The sequence below is a fragment of the Symsagittifera roscoffensis genome, chromosome 2, assembly GCF_963678635.1.
Source record: "Symsagittifera roscoffensis chromosome 2, txSymRosc1.1, whole genome shotgun sequence".
Taxonomy (NCBI): domain Eukaryota; kingdom Metazoa; phylum Xenacoelomorpha; order Acoela; family Convolutidae; genus Symsagittifera; species Symsagittifera roscoffensis.
Window position 1 is genome coordinate 79,519,907 of NC_087063.1, and position 21,192 is coordinate 79,541,098.

At 34.3% G+C, this 21,192-nt stretch overlaps 1 protein-coding gene across 6 annotated transcripts in view; it reads right to left on the bottom strand.

Moving 5' to 3' along the window:
• The window catches only part of LOC134840598 (prickle planar cell polarity protein 3-B-like), a 49,118-nt gene that overhangs the window by 10,845 nt on the left and 17,081 nt on the right, over positions 1-21,192 (bottom strand). For 3 of the 6 annotated variants that reach the window (XM_063856518.1, XM_063856517.1, XM_063856520.1), the window contains 3 exons: positions 11,545-11,965; positions 5,848-6,099; positions 5,223-5,426 (listed from right to left, as the gene is read on the bottom strand). In XM_063856518.1, the coding sequence (XP_063712588.1) occupies positions 5,223-5,426; positions 5,848-6,099; positions 11,545-11,965 (877 nt within the window). Of the gene's footprint in view, positions 1-5,222; positions 5,427-5,847; positions 6,100-11,544; positions 11,966-12,532; positions 13,136-13,441; positions 14,082-14,406; positions 14,519-21,192 lie in introns of those variants that run through there. The other 3 variants (XM_063856522.1, XM_063856521.1, XM_063856519.1) reach the window with 3 other exon arrangements.

The following is a 21,192-nucleotide window of genomic DNA, read 5'->3' on the forward strand; positions in this document are numbered from 1 at the left end:
TTCTTCGTTTATGTCAATCCCAAAGGTGCGCCACTCAAAAGGATCGAAAAGTTTCAAAACTAGATTCCAGGGATCGAAAAATTTCAAAACTAGATTTAGGAAAATTCTACTAAAAATTACACAAAACAGCAGAACTAATGGTGATTACGACTATACATCTCAAGTCGGGATATGGAAAAAAAAGAAACCTTCATTTATAGATTTCAAATTTTGATGGCTTCCACGTAAGCTTATTGACCAATTTCAATATCGTGTTTCAGTTATCTGAGCAGTAGGGGTGTGGATTACTGAAACACGATATTGAAAAAAGTTCAATTAGGCTACGTGCAAGCCATCAAAATTTGAGCCCTAAAAATCAAGGTTTTTATTTCCATATCCCGACTAGAAAAAATCTCTGGAATTTGAGCAGCCAATCTTCCGATTATGTAAATTGCATGCATTTCTTGGAGATTACAGACATCTCATTAAGAGATTTAAAACTAATAGAGAAGACACAAACTATTAAGTTGCACAAAGTTAAACTCAAACTGAGGAAAGATTTGATTCTAATAAAAAGCCCACCCACAAATTTACACCCGTCGACATAAAATTAGGGCACACTATGAACAAGCTCAGTCTCAGTGAGATCTTAACTAGCAAACAGAAAGTACATTATGAAAACTGCTAAACTATCGAACCTAAACTGAGAAATGGGTCCAGCCTCGATTAACAAAACACTCCGGGCATCAAATAGCAGTAAATATATATCTTTCTACTTATTCGGCAACCAGAATTTCCACCCGGAATTTACAAAATTCGGTAACTAGAACTTCCATCCAGAATTCAAAAATTCGGCAACTAGAATTGAGGCGGACAAAGAACCCTCGACATGCTTTAAAATATCCTTTCCAGTCGTGATTCAAACACGACTCTAAAAATACATTGCAAATTTTTTTAAAAAAAATTCCCGAAAAACCAATTCGAAATTTTTGATTTTTCGTCTATTTACGAGCGAGTCATGCAAGCGAGCAGGCTTATTTTCTTTTTGAACCAAAAGCACTTACCATGAAAAATCATCGTACTTGGTGGAGTGATATATCATATTAAAGCCCTTTCAGCCCTGATTCGAGCGACATTTTCAAAAAGTTTGCAAGTTCCCAGAAAAACCGGTTTGAATTTTTGAGTTTTATCCTAATTTCAAGCACAAAAAGCAAGCGAGCAGGCCTATTTTAGAAAGATAGACTATAAAACTTTAGTTTGATTTTAGTTAAATGTTAAGTTAATTCTTGAAGTTTTTTAGTACCATCGTTGGAAAAAAAATTTGATATTAAAAAAAATTTCTGCACAAAAAATAGAAAAAAATTCTAGAACAATTTTTTTTGTGTTTTCCTGTCCTCTTTTGACTGACAACGTTGCCCAATTTTCTTACTTTACTGTGACTGTCGAATATTCCTTATTGCTAGGATAAAATCAGATCATTTTTATCAAAATACGCACAAAAATAACTTTAAGTTGAAAAAATATGGGGAAAAGAAAAGAAGGTTTCAAAAAGAATGAAAAAATTTGAAATTAGTTTTTTTAAATTATCCCTCAAACACTATGCAAAGTACAAAGTGATACATTTTGCATATAACGATAAATTAAATAGACCAACGAGCATGCTTCAATCCAACTAGGAACAATTTCTAGGACGGATTAAATATCCGCTTACGCATTGATAGCTAAAGTATATAGCGCGTTAAGGGTACCAAATTGGCCAAATTAGCAATCGTTAAACCCCGCAAAACTTTACAAAAAAGTGATGAGAGGTGTAATAACGCATTAAATTTGAGCTCAAGACAACAAAATTTGCGAATGAAATTTAAAAATCTGTCAAAATTGTTAGTTAAGAAGTCGAACTTTGTCTGAAAATAGTCGGAACAATAACTAGTCAGCAATACTTGAAGGTCAACTTACTGTTCCAAATTTCGAAGAAAATGACGGAAAATTTTTGTGCTCGGGGTGGTTGTTTCTCCAGACAAATTTTGATTTTTTCACTAGTAATGTTTGACCAATTTTTTTCAAAATCCTTCAAACGGTATTCTTATCCTGAGCTCAGAGCTAAAAACATATTTTACCTAAGATCATTTTTCGTGAAAATTATAGGAGTTTAAAAATTGCCATTTTGAGACAATTAACGGACGATATGTTTTGTGCTATTTACGCGGAAGTTGAAATGTAATCCGTCTCTCAAATCGTTTCAAAATGAAATTTGCTCTTCTATTTAGTTGTACTTTACATAGCGTATGAAAGATGATACAAAAAGTTATGTTTTTGTTGACCAAGAAATTACGTTTTTGTGTTTATTTTATATTGAATTTAGACAGATTTACTTGCAGTATTTGGGCCAACTTGAAAATACTTCAGTTTAAGAAAAAAACGCTCATAAAAAACAAGAGAAAAAAAAAACAGTTTAATTTTGTCTTATTTTCTCCGAAAAATAAAACAACCAGTCGTTTTTTAAATACGAATTTTATCACATTTAGCAGTTACTGCATTTAGTTTGGCTAGCTGACTAACAACCGTTTTTTTCAATAGATTAAGAAGATGGCTTTTTGTCACCAGGCAATTATTGGGAAAGCCAAAAAAATTAATCGACAAACGAGACAAAGCCATTAAATCATTTACACAATTTTCAATTTCGTTGCAAAGAAAAATGGCAAAAAATCTAACTGCGTTACAACCTGTCAGCACTTACTTAAAACAAAAGCAGAAAGAATTAAACAAAAGCTCAACAAGACTGCTCGTATCAGGGCGAATTTTTTTCTATAATTTGAAATTCTTTATAAAAACTATCCCCCCACACGCCATGTACAATACAAAAGAATATATTTAGCTCCTTTTAACAAATCAATTATGGCAAATAAGCTTCTTTCAACCAATTTTGAACGATTTCTAAGACGGATTACATCTCCGCTTACGCGTTAATAGCGCGAAATATATCGTGCGTTAATTGGCCAAATTCGCCTAAATGGCAATATTTAAACCCCCATAGTTTCACGAAAAATAATCACAGGTGAAGTATTTTTTCAAATTTAAGATCAAGGCAAAAATACCTTTTGAATGATATTTAAAAACAAATTCTGTCAAAAATGGCTAGTTAAAAATTCAAAGTTTGTCTGAAGAAAAAACCCACCCCGAGCACAAATATTCCGTTACTTTCGTATGGAAAGTCTGAATAATAAGGTTGCAAGGTCAACAATCTAGGCTACGCTCATATGCAAAAGAAATGTTACTCGACTAGATTTTGAATTTTACAGCGTAACTTATCAAAACATTTATATTGTTTTCAAGATTCTAAATCATGTTAAAGGTTTCGATGATAAATAATTTGAAAATCTAAATAAAGAAATGAATGAATTGAAAATTCTTGGGAAGCTAAATAAGTTTGCCCTGAAGCTTTGTCCAATAGATTTAAAAGACGAGCGGTTCAACTAACGGAAGATAAAGCTGCATCCTTGTGGACTCCGTTAATTGGATTTGGATTGGAAATTGGCTGTGAATATTGTTTCCAACTTCACCGAGCAAAGATCCAACTTGACTTGATTTGAAGTTGGAAAGAGTAAAATCAGGAAATGCTTCAAAAAGAAGTATTTACTTCATCTACCAACGCTTTTACACCAGATAACAGGCGGCTTGTTAAGATTAAGAGCGACTCTATGCGCGGTTGAACTTTACCTAAAGGTCAAACTGCCGAAGGACTTCGACATTTAACAGTCAATCCCATACACCATGATTGTCGCCAAAATATCAATAAACGAAAAATATTTTTATAATTTCATCAAACAATTTAGTTTTCAAAATGGATTAAACCGACAAATTTTCTTCTGATAGCGTCAATTTAGAGTGATGTAAAAAAGCAAAACAGGCTGATAATTTACGCGCAGATTTGAAAAGACTGTTTTACATGTTCTAATGTTGTTGCTTGTCCCTACAGGGCGTGGCTTCCATAAATCAAACATGCCTTATTACCATGCTATTCACTAGCGCGGCGAAATGGGAAGCGGTTTTCATTTTTCGAAAAAAAAGTCTACTACTTAGAATGATTGTAATTACTCTGGAGACGAAATCAAATTTGCATTTATTTTGAAAAAGTCCTTCTCAAAGAATCTCTAGCTATTGACCGTTCTGTCAAATTAAAAATTCAATTGAACTTTTGATTGCGTCATTTTCTGGCTTTTGATTGCGTCATTTTCTGGCTTTTGATTGCGTCATTTTTTTAATCATATGATGCGAACCCAGCTGATCAAATGGAAACTAGAATGCTGATGAGAACACGGAACACCTTTTGTCTTTTTAAACTAAACTTCAACTCCTTTTTAAATTCTGTAGTTTTCATTACTTCAGACAAAAAAAAATTCAACAAAAAAATTTAAAAGTTTGCACTATGAAAAAGGAGTCAATGACATGAAATTTTTTTTTCGGAGTGACCGATTTTGCAAATTTGGTGACTTTTAACAATTTTGACGTCTGTCAAAAACCGTTGTTTAAAAAGTTGGAAGTGATCAAAAAAATTACACCGAGCAGATATTTTTTTGTATCTTTCTTCGAAAATTGTGGGGAAAATCACAAAACGATTCGAACATTTTTCAATGTTTTCACATCTTGTCAGACTTCACATTGTTTTATGCATAAAAAAACTTGTTTTCCGTATATTTGAAATGTTAAAGCCCAAAATAGAGCTGTGTAATGAAAGTTGCGGCTTGTTTTATAATTGAAAGATCCAGCCATACAGAAAGTTTTTGCTGAACTTGAAAAACCAATTAAGTATTACCAAATAAGTATGAAGTTTGACAATTGCGCAAGTGATGGAATGCAAAAATGCGTCAAAAAAGGAAAATGAAAAAAAAAAACGTACAAATTGCATTTAAAAACTTGATAAAAATTGCAAAATTGATGTTGGTCATTAATCTCGCTGATTTTAAGTCTCAACTAAATTTATTTAATGTAAAAAGGTAAGCAATTAATGAACATACAATCTTCAGTGTTAAAGTTTGAAAGTAATTTGGACCGTCCCCATATTCTAGAAGAGGAAGTTAACAATCGCGTGCTTGAAAGGAACAGCTTTGGTTTATAACCTAGCGGAAAACAGACAATTTCTAAAAAAAAGACGCTTTGGTGCCAAAAACGCAGTGTTTCCGCCAATTCGGCGCCAAAACTAGGCTAAATTATACTGAAAATTACAATTCCTGTTTGTAACTGACCTCGTCACAAGCCGTGCATCGTGGCTTGAGCACTTGTGCGTGGTGTCTGCCACAGTATATGTGTGGATCCTTCCAGAAGTAGATGAGGTCCACCAGCAGTTCCTCACAAGTCTCACACGTGAAGCATTCTGGATGCCAGCACTTGGAGTGTCCAGCACGCACAGCAAACACTGCCAGTTCACCACCTCCGATATTCGTCTTACACTACACAGAAACAGCTCAAGTTACTGACTGGCCGGCTAAAAATTTCTTGCAACTTTTTAATTGTTACTTATATTGATACTAAGTAGTTATTAAGTAACTGTGTGTTTATTAACTGGGTTGCCTTTATATTGTCGAGCATTTTCTCCTTGACCTCATATTTACTGCATCATAGGTTCACAATCATTCTTAAGTTTTTAAATCCGCTTGCTGTAATGCTAACATAATTGTACAGTTTTTTAATTTCAGCTTCCTCGCATGCACAAGATAACGACAAAAATGGAGAATTTTTTTTAAGAAAAGGATACTTTTTTAATACATTTTAACAAATTATTATGGTCGGAACATTCTCTAACTTTCTCTAGACTGACCTTGACGTACCATAATTTAAATTAAAGCGTTCACACTGTCTCTATAGACTGACCTTGACGCACTCCATGCCGTAGTGATTATGTGGAATGGGTCTCACAGTGCCTCTGCCCAAACTATCTCTCTTTCTCTCCACGTAGAACAGTCTCAACTCCTTCTTCTCATCCCCACTCAATTCCACGCAGTGTTTGCTCTCGTTGTCCTGAGGGGGCAGTTGGAGGATCAACTGACGCAGTCGGTTCCCTTCTCCCACTGAGTTCACACGAGGCACACATTCTTCAGGCAGACGCGAGAAGTACTGTTCGATCTGCAAACACAAATATCACTAAAACAATGGCCGTGGCCGAGAGGACAAGGCTCGCGTCTCTCAGCATGAGGGTAGTGAGTTCAAACCCTACTAAAGTTACGACAGGAGGGGTCCCAATGTCTTCCGCTTCCTCAAGTAGGCACCGACATTTCGCCTCCTCCCCCCACTGTTCGTCCTGCCATTGAGCAGGACCGATTGTTTAAGAAAACAATTAAATAATGGTTTCCTTGGTTCCCTCAATTCCTTGGTTTCGATTATTGACACTGTTTTTTTGTTCAAATCTCCAAATTATATGGTTTTACACAAATTAAAAGCATAGAAATTTTATTTTCAGTGATATTTTAGCTTCGCTCATAGAAATTCCTGTAGCGTGGAACCCGTTTGAAATCTCCATATTATATACTATGTACAAAATTGATGGAAAAAATAGGACTAAAAAACGTCATGATCTATTCCCTCTCGATTCATTTTTTTCATTTGCACTTAATTTCGGTTTGCCTTAGAATGTCTGGACCCGGTAAATTCTGCAAAAACATCGAGGCATCCATTGTGTATAGGGACAAATTTTTTCAATCAACTAAAAACATTGGTTTGAATTCCCTTCACTTGCTTGTGTTTTTTAAAAAAAGTAATAGGGATTCAGTTTTCAGGAAACATAAAAATAATGTTAGAGAGATTATGCAGAGATACTTCCAATGGCATTATTCTGGTGTGTAAAAAATTTTTGGAAGCCTGCCAATCGGAGACGCAACAAGGATTTTTTGAATATTTAAGCTATTTAAACTCAATTCAGCGAAGTTTCTTAGTCAGTGAGTTTTCCTTTTAGGTTTGAGAAAAAATAAGACTCGGTAAATTCTAGGCTTATCTTCAATATGTTAACAAACTGTGAGCAAGACAGGTTTCAAAATGAAAAAGATTATTTTTGCAACTCCACTAGGATGCTTCTCAGTAACGCTTTAGCGCAATAATCGGAAATTAAAATTGGCTTACATTTCAATGTCGTCATCAGCAACACGAAAAACAGGATTTCGTTTCAATCTTTCCTTGCAGAACTAAGTGTAGATTTCATTCATAAGAAATATGAATAAATTGTTCTATAAATAGCCCATGAATCTTTTACCCCAGCTAATTTAAAAAAACGAAAAAAAAATTCACTCTCATTTTCCGTCTTTTATTGGGTGAAGGAGAGGGACTAAAACCTAGTTGAGAACTACTATTGCTTTAAAATTAAAATGTAGCAACGTTAGCTTGCTATCCTTAAATCAAAAAGGAGTGACTCTTCTCTCTAAACTTGCATAAAAAGCAAAAAAAAAACAACCCACTTTTTTATTGAGAAAATTTTGAGAAAATTTTTGGAAAACACAAATAGTTTTACGGGAAACTATTAAAAAGCTTTGGCAAAATCTTATGTCTAATCGTCCATCTTCCTCCAAAAACAAAAAAAGAAACAAATATTTGATGATTTTTTTTTTCAATTTTGAATGACTGCTTTCAACAAATGAACGCCGTCAAAACGTTCTAGGGCACATGCACATCAGTCAGTTTTTCTCGTATTTAATTTTGAATTGAATTTAAAAAAGTCTATAAACAATTATTCTCACTTAAAACAAAAATCCATTTTCAGAAAAGTTGGGTTAACGGCTCTTTTATAATAGTTATGGCTTTCTTTTAATATGATTTTTGCAATATTTTAGCTTCGTTTATCGGCAGAAGAAAACTCCTTCTGTCTACAAAGCGAAAGTAGCGCAAAATTGAATATGTAAATAGTTTCAAAATCAAAACCCCAAAACCAAAATGTATGAATTTATTGAGAGCATTTGAGTGGCACGAAATTTCACTAAATCAACCCTGAGCTACACAGAACCGATGAAAAAGTATGGTACGAAATTTCACAAAACGAACCAGCACAGCTCAAAACTAACCACTAGAGCTCAACAAGAAAAGCAGAAAATTCAACGTGCAAATGCGTTTTTCTGAAGTTGGGTTAACTGTCGGCAAAATCCAATATATGATGACGTCAAACATTTTCGAACGAAAAAAATCAGCATACTTTGAGCACCGGCAAAATTAATGTCTAATGATTTCCATTTGACAAGTGGCGTGCGCGAAATAGGTTTTCGAAAATTGTGTTGACTAAATAAGTCAGCCGAAACCCTAGAATACTAGAGAATGACCCCATTCAGCAAAAACAGTTTCTCTGCAATAAAAATTTTATTGAAAAAAATTGACACAAAAGCGTTCGTTCCCGCGCGTTCCCCTCGAAATTAGTAAACAATTGTTTCGGAAAGCATATTGAAATCACTTTTTTTTTTGTTTTGTCTCAATTTTTTGTTGATTTGTTTTAGTAGAGTGCAACTGAATTAGCGGGAAAAATGATGGAATGAACTGAACGGTAATAACATTTAAACGGTTCAAATTGTAGTAGTATAAAAGTTTGGAAAGTCAGCCTTTTATCAAAAATTTTCGACTAAATTGATCGTAAAACTGGTCTAAATTTTTGACCAGTTTTTCTCGACACTGAGACAATTTTTGGAAAAGTTTTTGGAGTCCGAATTGTCCAGAGGGTTTTTATTAATGTAAGAGTAACTGATTAGTGTTTGTCGCAAGCCAATTCCACGAAAAAAAGATTCTTATTTTCTGGATGCATCTGATGTTTCAACCCAAAAGCAAATTTAGTCTGCATAAAAGCCAGCAAACGTTCATTGACTAAGTACATTTTAAAAAAAGCGGTTTTGCCAGTGTAACAAATAGTTGTATTTTTGTAGACGGGTTTTACAGTTTTGGGTTAAACTTCGTAATTTGATTAAGGGTTCCGTATTTTTTTCGGAACTTGAATAGAACAGTTTAGAATTTGATATTAGGCATGAACAAGACTTCTCGTATATCAGGGAAAAACCTTGAATGATCTCCGACTACCCCTTAAAATTGAAGATAACTTTTTCTTAATTTCATTCGACTGTGAAAAAAACCCTGCTATGTAAATTACGAAGGAAGTTTTCAGCCTCCTGTCTCAAATCGTCTCAAAAAACACCCGAAGCAATATATTCCGTCCCTTTCTTCAAAAAATGGAACAAGAAACTTGAGGCGCTGAAAAGAAACGACGGGGAAATTTAAAAAAAATTACATTTTGTCAAAAAATAACTTGAACAGCTTCAAATATCAAGGGAAATAAGGTTATCAAGTATCTGCATCAGATGTTTTTTGACAAAAAGCTGAAACCGCGCAATTAACTTGGGAACCCGTGATAAAAAAAAACAAGTGTACCAGTCCATTGATTCCAAAATAATCGTGGCAAAGCTTATGTTACTAAAATCTAGAGTGTTCCCATAAAATCCACAAAACTACTCGCCAAGCGTAAATCAACTTGGCGGCTTTCGATTATTTGTCAACAAGTTACACTATATGATGACGTCATTTGATAACTTTGAGCACCAATTTTATGTCAAATGATTTCTATAGACTCAGTGACGCACGCAGGAATAACCTAAATGATTTCCTTTTGCCTGCTGAAGTGTGCGGAGTAGGTTTTCGATAGTTTTCGTTAAATTTTAGTCAGCTGAAAAACTAGAATACTAGAGATTGACCCCATTCAGCAAAAACAGTTTCTCTGCAATAAAAATCATTTGGAAATATTTGACCCAAAAGCGTTCTTTTTACGCTCATTCCCTCACAATTAGTGAACACTGGTTTCTTAAAGCATATTGGAATCAACTTTTTCTTACTTTTAGCCTCAAATTTCTGTTGTTTTGATTCAATTGAGTGCGACCGGAAAGTAGAGTTAGTTCAAAAAACGATTAAATGAAAGGTGATAGCATTCAAATTGTTCAAATTGTAGCAGAAGTAAATTGTGGAGTCAGCTTTCTATCAAATATTTGCGTCTAATTTAGTCTCACAACGGGAACGCTTAGATCACTTTTTCTCGACAATGAGATAACTTTGAATTCTTTTGGAATCCGAATTGACCTGAGGGTTTTATTATAATACTAAACCTGACGCCGTGTTGGGTGTTGTCAAAATCGAGAAGAAAAAACAAACTCTACGTCATCGTTTCTTAACACTCCTTTTTTACGGTTAGGTTAGATCAAACAAACCACATTTGGCGTTGTGTTGAAGTTGATAAAAAAAATTGTGAAACAATTGTCTTGGACCCGTGTGTAGGTAAAAAAACTGGTTGTTCAAAAAAACTGAAATAATCATTTCAGTAAGTTTCGGTCAAGTTCGCAGTAAATCGAAAAAGAGTGCTCGTATCAAGACGAAGCCCTGAATGTTCCGACTACCATTTAATTGGTTTCGAAAAAACTTTGTTAAATTAAGTACTGTCAAAACTTTGAACTTTAGGCTGATCATATTAAAAATAAGTATTATAGTTTAAATCTTGTAAGGAATAAAAAAAATCACTTAGTTGCCTTAATCAATTTGGAACGGTTTTGTGGTGCGGGATACTTCGCCACCCGAGTAAACTATAAAACGAACAGTTTAGACAGACTCGTGGAAGGTTATTATAGTGGTTTGCACACCCGGCTGGACCCATGCAGACCAAGAGATCGATCCCCTGAGGGACCACAACTTTGTAAATTTGGTCTGAATAAAAAAAACACCCAAAAGCATATATTTCACATTTTCTTCGAAAGTCGGAAAAAAGTTAAATTTAAGAAATCCCATTAGAAGGTTACTGCAGCAGGCCTTGATGTCTTGTGACTTTTTTTTGATAATCTATCCTAGATTAAAAAAACAAGCTATTCGTTCTCAAGACTCATGAACGCCTTAAACAGCCAGAACCGAGCATTTTACATAATAATCAATATATAGTAAATAGTTGCCATTCTAATCTAATGGTATTTATTGAAACAAAACAAGCAAAATTATTGACTGACAATAGATTGGGAGGACGCTATTAGACCTGAAAGTCTGTTTTCAAACTCCTCAAATTTTGGAGGATGTTAACTTGATCCAATCTTGCTCGTTGACTTTTCGTTTTCGTGGTTAAGACTTGGCAAAAACAGAACCCGGATGTTAAATAAAAAGACCATTCATTCATCAGGGAAAGAACCAAAACACGCGCTATTTACCTCTTTACGGAGAACAGTTTTTGTGCCTCTGATTAAGAATGACAGTTGGATTACTGTGTTTTGTTTTCTGGTTTAGGAAATTTCGCCTCAGCCTTAAACAACGAGCAAAAATTGTTGGGTTCTAGAACCACCCACCTCTAAAATTCGCCTGAGGGGCGGAGACCTCAGCAATTTCCCAACCGTTCGAAAGGGGAGGGGGGACCTAGTTAAAATCCTCGAATTTTCAATCAGAATAGAGCATTTTACACGCAGCGCTTAGCAAAATTAAATTTTATTCAACGCTGGGGTGGAGGATCTTAACGGTCTGTTGGGGGGGGGGAGGGGGGAGGGGGGTTTCGTTTACTTGATTTGAAGGGGGATTTAAGCGTAAAATTACCTGTTCACGGTTCAGCCCATGGGGCGCCCATGTGTACTCTTGGACACTCGAAGTCATCGTCGTGGCTGCCGAATTGCTGTCTTGTGCTGTACTCGTGCTGTCGCTACTCACCGTCGTCGACCCCAGGTTCGGAAACACAATCGCTACGCTACTATTACTGCTACTAGAGCAGTGACTGGCGTTAGATTTGTTGAAGTTATGGTCGGATACACTGGACGAAACGCTGGACGCGATCGATGTGTTGAAATTGGGATAGGACATATTGGCGGAATTATTTAGGGAGGAAACTGTAGATTGTTGCAGTGCTATGTTGTTTGACGTCGCGTGGATTTCGCTTAGCATTTTGGCAGAATTTTTCATCGGATTCACGAGCAAAATCTCATGTTGTAATAGCGAACACTTGCAACTTGTACACGTCTTTCTAAATAAAAATTAATCTCGGTAAATATTTGCCGTCTCTGGCGCGAATTTACCTTAATTAACACGATATGTAGACCAATTTATGGCATAGTTTAACCAAATATATAAAAACCACAGAAACTCTGAATGAAACTAAACACGTAATTGATTCTACAAATTAGGAAGATTTAGTTCAATATTTTCGCAATAACTTGGAGCAGTATTGTGTACCAGTGATCTAGTTATGCTAAACAAAAGCGGGACGCAATATGAACTGAAATAAGTCTCAAACTGGTTATAAATCTCGTTTTTATGAACATATTTTTGGACCACAAATCAGTTGAACCGGAAGAATGAAGTAAAAATCTCGCCAGCCCAGACTGAGGATTAAATTGATTCGACACAAGCCTGCCCGATCATAAATCACAAAATTTGGGTGCAAATTTGCAATGAATGTAGAACGCCATTTTAAACATGTAACACCAAATCCAAAATGTAAATCACGCTTTTCTTAACTGAAGTTTCGAGATAAGGCTTAAAAGATTTTGTTTCTTGAACATATGCAACACTTGTTTTTGAAAACTCTTACCTTTCGATTTAACTTTCACAAAGTTTCGTTGCATTTGTTGTGACGAGTCTTAACGTGTTAACACAAAGAAGCGTTAAGCAACCCTTAAACTACTGAAACAAAGTTGAACTTTCCAGTATGTTTTGTAGTTTGCGCGTGGTAAGTTTAATAGCAAAGGATTAAAATGGTCTGGCTGTTAATATGCGATCGGCTCTTTAGCAGCGCACAATTTCTACAAGAACTGCGGAATAATCCCACGGAGTTTAGCATGGTAAAATGGCGACCAGAACCATAGGAAGCTGCGCCGCACATATGGTATCAAAAATTAACAACGGGGGTTCAGTTAAGAAGAATTGATAATGTTTTTATCAAGTTTCAATAAATGCTGCTCTTTGTAATCTTTTATCTAGAGGCGGTGAATAGTCAAAAAATTTTAATGTAATTTGAGAAATCGAAAAACGAACAAAAGAAATCAAAGAAGAGTTATTTGGCATTTGAATAGGCTGAGTTTAGAATGACAAAAGAGCAACAAAAGCTAATGGTATAAATTGACCATCAAATCAATTTTTAGATTTCTGCTTGGCACTTTGAATTACACCATTTAATTTTAATGGCAAAAAACTTTCAAGGCAAAAAAGTAAAATTAGTAGAAACAATGAAAATTCCATTTTCGGCGTATCAAAGACGCCATTTGACGACAAAAATTGGCAATTAAAGTGAAATATTTAATGCATTTTTTGAAAGGCTGATTTATTTCCTTACCTTCCCTTCCCTCCCGAATTCCGCGTTATTCAAATTTCTCTGATCCATTGCCTTAAGAAAAACCCTTCGAGATAGTGTTTATTAACGTACAATGAACATACCATGTTTACGGCTGTGTGTTTCCTGTTTTTCTTAAAAACAATCATTAAGCATGTCAAAACAACTTACCTTTGTTCAGCCTTAAATTCTGCAATCAAGGACAATATTATGGCGCGGGTAAAATTTATAAACAAGGAATTTCTCAAAAACAAGCAACGATATTCGAAAGGAAACAAAAAAGTTCACGCCTTTTGAAGGCCTTTCAAAGTTTTTTCACACCTTCGCTTTTGAAACGTATGCGCGAAAGGTCAACAATCGATAAGTTTTCACGAGTGAATGCGATAAGAATTCGACCGGAATACAAAAAATGAGAAATGATCCGAATCGGAAACTCCGAATATTAATAGAACAGTCTATAATTTTTCAGCGAATTGTACCAAAATACAGAACCAAACGAGGAAATTCGAATCAAATGAAAAATCGAAGCGTAAAATCAGGAATCATAAAAATTTCCTGGACACAATACAAAAACAATAAAGAAATAGCACAGTTCAACAGAGCGAAAAACTCCTCGAAATGATGGTCCAGTTTTACGACCCAGATGGATTAAAAAGATGGAAAACACTTAGTGACGGTACTATTCTCTCCTGTATAACATTATACAGGTAGACAGAAAGAGAATTTATTGATATGCACGTTGATGTTGTTTTTCTTAATAACACAAATTATACTAAGCGTAAGGATTAGCGATATGGAATATATTGTTATCCATGAATATTTTTGAATTAATCTTAACTCAAGTTATTGCATTTTTGCCACACCTTAAAATGTGATTCGTCTACAAGGATTTTTTCAAGCGTAATAATTTATGATTTCCACGAGTAATTTTCTATGATAAGTTGTTTTTAATGATTGCGTGTACCTTTTGTTAGTTGGGAATTTGACTATGAACAAAAATGATTTCACGAAGAGTACATTAAGATGGGAGGTGCATTGGAATCTTAACTGGGGAAAAGCAACTTACGCTAAAAAGGGAATCCTGTTTAGAGCATAATCTGTTAAAGGGAAAAAGTGACATTAATACTCGAATTCACCTGTGCTTGCAATTCAATTAACCCAGATTGTAAAATGCAGTAAATTTTTCAACCATTTTCCGTTGAAAAGCTATTATTAGGTTAATGTCCTAACTCGAAATCAGAAAACACAACAACAATGAAAAGGTCAAAGTATCGAAAATAACTGACAAAGGCGCCAATCAGCCATAATAGAAAATTAAAATAGGGGAAATGAATTCACAATCAACGCAGCGGAACGGAAAACGACCTTTGAAAAAATCGCAACGGCCACTTACTCGTACATCTCAATTTTAGAGATTAGGTTTTGAAAAAGAGCCCAATTTTTATCTGATTACTCAAAAATGAGAGTTTTTGAATAGTAGAGCACAAAAACATAGAAAATAACAGCTTGGTTTATGTTACGGTTGCAGAAATACTTTTGATAACGTTTGCTACACTACCAACGTGCGTTTAAAACAACTATTTTCAGCGCAAATCTTAATATCGTAAGAAAAATGAGAAAAAGGAAAGCGGAATGCATTTTAACTGAAGGCAAACAAGCCTTGCTGGTATCAGGGCGAAGCCCTGAATGGTCCAATCGCCCTTTATGAGGTATCTGAATTAGTTTTTATTAAAAATGATTGAAAAAACGTATTTAAAACTTTCGAATTTTATTCAATACTTGCGTGTATTTAATACTTTTGAAGATATCACTTGGTAATTAAGATAGCGCGTGGGCTTGAGACTTTCAAAAAAAATCTGAAAAAATTTCATTTTTTTCGTTCATTTTTTGTGAACAGCTTATCCATTTTATTAAAAATGAACACTACTTCATCGAATTTTAAAGACTATCGAAAAATGCCTATTCATTGGTTTCGAATAGTTGTGGTTAATTTAGTTTTTGCAAAACTCTGAATTTTACGCTGATCATATTAAGAATATAAGTGTTGCAATTTGAATCATGTATGGAAAGATAAAACCAATTAGCTACCGTAATTCATTTTGGAACGCTTTTATAGGGCGGGATAACTCGCCACGTGTGTAAATGGTAAAACGAGCAATTTGCACAAAGTTGGAAAGTTATTTTAGGGGTGTGCACACTCCGCTGCTCCCATACGTATCAAGAGATTGATCCCCCGAGAGACCACAGTTTTGCAAAATTGGAATAAAAAACGACTCCGAACATATATATTCCTCACTTTTTGCGCATATATATTCCTCAACAAAAAGTTCAAAATCTAAGAAATTCTTTTAGAAGATTACTACCGACCTTGATGCCTATGAATTTTTTTCTAACCTTAACTAATGGTATTTTATGAAGCAAAAACAAGCAAAAAACTATTGACTTACAAAAGATTGGGAGGACGCTATTAGACCTGAAGGTCTGCGTTTATGCTCCTCAATTTTTGGAGGATGTTAACTTGATCGAAACTTGCTCCTTGACTTTTCGTGGTTGAAACATTACAAAAACAGAACCTGGATGTTAAATTAAAAGACCGTTCATTCATCAGGGAAAGAACCAAAACTCGCGCTATTTAGCTCCTTGCGGTGAACCGCTGTTGTGTCACTAATTAAAAACTGATTGATAACATTTGAGTATTTTTTGTGGTTTGGGAAACTGCGCCTTCGTCTTAAGCAACGGGAAAAATTGTGGGGGCCTAGAACCACCCACTCTAAATTCGCCTCAGGGGCGGACACCTCAGCAACTTTCCTATATTTTGTGAATTGGCATAAATATCTATCAAACTATGTAAAAAAATTGGTCAAAATTACTTGGTATAACTTCAAATTTTATCTGGAGAAAAAACACCCAGGCACAGATATTTCGACACTTTCATGGAAATCCGAAACGAATACGTTTCAAAAACTGTTCGTAATAAATTTGAGCCCGAAATTTTCCAATCACCTCAAGCCTGGTTTTGGGTAAAACTTGAGTTAAAAAAATAAAACTGATGGTATCAAGAAGAAGTCAGGATTGCTTTTAAAGCATTAAACTAGTTCGTGTCTCACAACGCATGAATCGTACTAGCATGCAACAATCTCAAAGACAAACAAGACTGCTTGTATATCAGGACACAGCCCTAAATATTCCGACTGCCTCTTAATCCATACCAAATAGTTCTTGGGAAAAGCAAATATTGAAAAGCTATAAACTTTGGACAATATCAAAAATCAAGTGTGAAAATTTGAGCCATACCAAATTAATACAACCGAACAGCTACCCTCAATTCATTTTGGAATGATTTAATTTGTGAGGGATTTTTTTTGCCACGCATAAATAGTTCGCGTTACGCTTTCAGGATTATGGATAAAACCTTTAATGTGCGCATAAATTTGTCCAGAGCATGATCAAATTGGCAATTTTCAAACTCCCAAAGTTTTGCAAAAAAAGATTGGAGGTAAACTATGTAACTATGTAAAAATCTTTAGAAAAATGTTTTAAATTTGATATATGTTTTAAATTTAAATTGAAGTCTAAATCTTCAATGGGGCATAAAAACTTTTTTGTTCGAACCTGTTTTTTTGATTGCCGAAAACTCAATTAATAAAAAAAGCACACCCAATCATAAATATTTTTGTTTCTTCGAAAACGGAACAATTAAGAGAAACGGACTATGCTTTGTTTCATGTTTCGAAATTCCAATCGAAAGTTCAAAAAACAAATTAGAGCTTGACGGATTGTTGTCCATTGTATCGAAAATTAAACCCTTTTAAAATCTTTGTTCGGCCAGTATTTGAAATCTTAACTGGAAAAAATGTATGTCTAAATAGAAAAATATTTGGAAAATTTAGCCCACCTAAACCTAAATTAAAATAGTGAAGCAATTAAGTGCTGGAAAACTGGTAACGCGTTACCAAATTGTCTCATGTGCTTCCAGTTCCTATGATCACCGATATGAAAAACATTCCAGATTAAACTGAAGTAAGCTTTCAGATCCTATTTTTGCCATCTGAAAGTTATTTAAAAAAGTTACTTAGCATTTTCAGGAGCGGTAAATAAAACTAATGATTGAATTGTTTTGTGAATTTTGTGTTTTTTTGGTAGCTGAAACTTGTCTGCAAACAAAATAAAAAAGAACAAAATTAAAGACCTAAAAAGAAGCATTCGGGCAAAACTGTTGAAGGATTAGCTCTTTTAGTTCTTTTTAGAGAAATCGAAAGAGGAAAAAAATCTTCTGAGAAAATAAAAGAGAACATTGAGAAAAAAATGTTCACACCATTAAAACGAAAAAAAAAACAAGGTTGATTCTTTAAAAAAATGAGGCCGTCTGATACCAGAGTGATGCATTGACTCTTGAGCTTGTTCAAAGATAGATTTCCTCTTTAGTCATGGCCTGCAGGCCATCTTATCCATTATCGTTCGGCTGGCTCAAAGTAGGTTTATTTTGAAGCTTATAAGATATTTGATTTCAATTTTAGCTTTATTGGTTGCCCAACTTAAATGCTGCATCTATTTTTAAATAACCAAGAAATCTTAAATTCTGGAGAATTTCAATATGTCAGTTAAATGAGACCTGATTAAAGGGGGATAACCACTATTTTTAGAAATCCAGCTTTAAGAATAACGAATTTTGAGGCAACCAAACGATTTTAAAGAGGTAACAAGTCTGCACGTATCAAAGCGAAGCTAAAAAAAAATTAATTTCTTAAGATGTCCTTGAAACATTTTTTTATTTTCCAAAAAACACCACACAAAACTTTAGGTAAAAAGTTTTGCATATAGCAAAAAAATGTATCAAATAACTGAATAGATTTTTTTAATTTTTTGTTCCGGCCATTGTTCGAATGTGTCTTAGATATCATTTTTTTTTCCACTCAAAATCACTTACCACATAAAATTCGTTTGAAAGTTTTGAGACAGTCTAATTTCCAGCGAGCAACGTGATCGAGTAACGTTTGTTATATAAATTGTGATGAAAATTGGTCAAAAACATAATAAGTTTCTAAAAAAAACTAGTTGTAGAAGCTTCACATAGCACTTCTTTGGTAGTTAAAAATTTTAAAAACAAAAAAAAATTTAAAACGTTTTTCGCAAAAATGAGAAAAATTTAGAAGTTCGTCTCTGATTTTTTTTTTTCATTTTTTAAATTTGTTTTTAATTATTCTGAAAAACACTGTTGTCAGTTTTGCCTGATTTGTTTATTTTATACGCATTTCTATTGTTTTCTCGTCACCCCAATCCTAGTAAAATGACACTCAATTGAAGAAAAAAAAAAGAAAAAAAAGACTTTTTCAAAAACGTTCTATGACTGGTCGGAAACTTCTGTGCTATCCTTGTTTTATTTTAAAAATTGATGATTGAAAACTTTTAAAAGTAGTTCCATAGTAAAATAATTATGTAAGGGGAGGGGTGCGTAAAATTCCGCTTTACTTCAAACGTTGCAAAATTGACCAAAAAACCGACAGAACAAAAGTTGAAACCACTAAGACCGAACAAAGCTTTCAAGCGAAATAAAAACAAAAAAAAAGAAAAAAACTAGAGCAAGTCCAGCAAAATTACGAATAACTGGGGTAGTTTGCATAGCGTCGAATCGGAGCTCCGCACCACTTGTAATACCAAACATGGAAATCAAAATAATTACATCTGCAAAAGATTCCAAACTTTTGGATCAAATGATGTTCAATTTGAGAAAAACACCTCTAACAACACAACCACCGGCAAATTTTTTTTCACAAAAACGAATCTAGCAGCGAGTAAAGAAAGTGTTAATGAAGAACTTGGAATAATAAGTTCTGAAACTTTCATTTTTACGGCCCTCCTCTTTCGGAAACGCGCGAAATGATGAATATCTATTTTTTTGCTTAATAGAGACAAATATAGGTCCAAAAACTAATAAGACAAACACCGAGACTATTTGAGTCGAAAAAAAAAATTTTCAACGAAAAAAAACAAACAAAGTTTTCAAATTACCATTTACATGAAAGAATCAAAAAACAATTTCATTTACAATAAAATCGGCTTACAGTACAAGAAAGGTAAGAAATGTGGAAAACAAGCAGAAAAAACATAAGCAGACAAGTAATAGGCCGACGATTTTTTATACTACATCTTTTGGGTTTTAAAATAAACAGGTGCTGACCGGATTCGTGCAAAAGTCTTTAGCCGTCAACTAGTTTTCGTAACCAGTTTAATTTGAATTTTCAAAAAAATTAGCATGTTTGCAGCAGAATTGAAAGCTGCACGAATGATAACTGCACAAATAAATCAGTGATTTTGTTATACTAGTTGTTAACTCAAAAAAAGTCTATGTTCCGAATGGAAAACGCTTGCTAATCGCAAGCGTAAAAAAGTAAAACACACTATCAGCTACAACTCGAAAAAAAACAATAAGTATTAGGATGACATCAGTTACGTTATTATGTGACGGGGGATGAAGTTCGTTTTTCCCTTCATTCTGGTAGTCAATTTAAATAATATATACATATATATCCGATTCGGTACTATTTAACTGCAAAAGCTTTGATTTTTTTTTCTAAAGGCTCATTTTGCACCTATGAGCATTATTTTTGCAGAAGCGCGACCCAAAAGAACTCATTTTTTTGCCTTTAAATTCCAAAAAACTCTTTAAAAAGATGCCCTTTCTAAAATAACTTTAAGGGGTTTCAGTAAAGCTCTGATAGCCAAATTGAGGGTGTTCAAAGTTCACACTACATCCATCATTTTTCCGGCAATTTATTTAAATGAAGAAAATAAAACATATTCATTCACTCGAGTTGATGATGATAGTATTGGGCAATTTGAAGTTGACGATAAGTGAATTAGAGCAAACATATATCCAAAATTATTACCATCAGAGAAAGTAAACTTAATTGAACAAAAAATTATCAAATTTTATACCCGACTGGCTTGAACAGAACTCAAGATTGCAGAGAGTATATAAATGTCTTAATTGAACGCCACATTTAACATGATGAAATAATCATGAAAACTGTATGAGCTCGATATAATGTATTTAAGAATTATAAGAGCTAAAAAATTACTAAACTCTGATTGTCTAACAGAAGTTCCGGAAATCGGTCTTTCTGCCATAGTTTGTTACCCAGTTTTAACCTGGTTTGCAGCCAATTTGGCCAGATCTAGCTTTGTCATTTGAAGACGAAAGAATATAAAATCAAACAATCATAAACAAATTGATTTAATGCTATATTTTCGCATTAATAAGGTAGTATGATTGGCAAAAAGCAAATTAACTTTTCTTGGCAGCAAAAAAAATTAACTTCTATTTAAATTTCGACTGTTTTTTATTCAGAATTGATTTTCATAACCGCTATCGAAAAAGAGAAAAATTTAAGGATGATTTTAGTAATGGTACTATCAGCCAGGTATTTAAATTTTTCTATCCCTTTTAGATTTAAGACCATTTATTTACGAGGGAAAGGACCAACATACGAGCTGTAGATCTCATCACGGCGAGCCGCTGTGGTGCCCCTGTTTAAGAACTACCTGCAATTTTTTGTTATTTTTTTGGGCTGCGTCAGTGGCGTGCGCAGAAACTTTTCTAGGTGGGGGTTTCCAAAAATGTTGAAAGTTTTGCCGACCTTATTTGATTTTCCGAGCTCTCCCATAGACGTTTTTAGGCACTTTTTCGAAAAATTTTGACCAGAAAATGGCGTTTTTTTTGGGGTGGGCTCTTCCTCAAAATTAGTCATAATGTCTCCGAAGGCGCTTTATGAAAAAAATTTGAGGTTGTTCAGCGAAAAATGGATGTCATAAAATTATACCAGAGTGGACACTCTTTAGGAAAAAGTAGGCAAACAGAATTGAGGGGTGGAGGTGGCGGTCATCCCCCCTCGGCACGCTACTGGGCTGGGTAATGTTGCCTC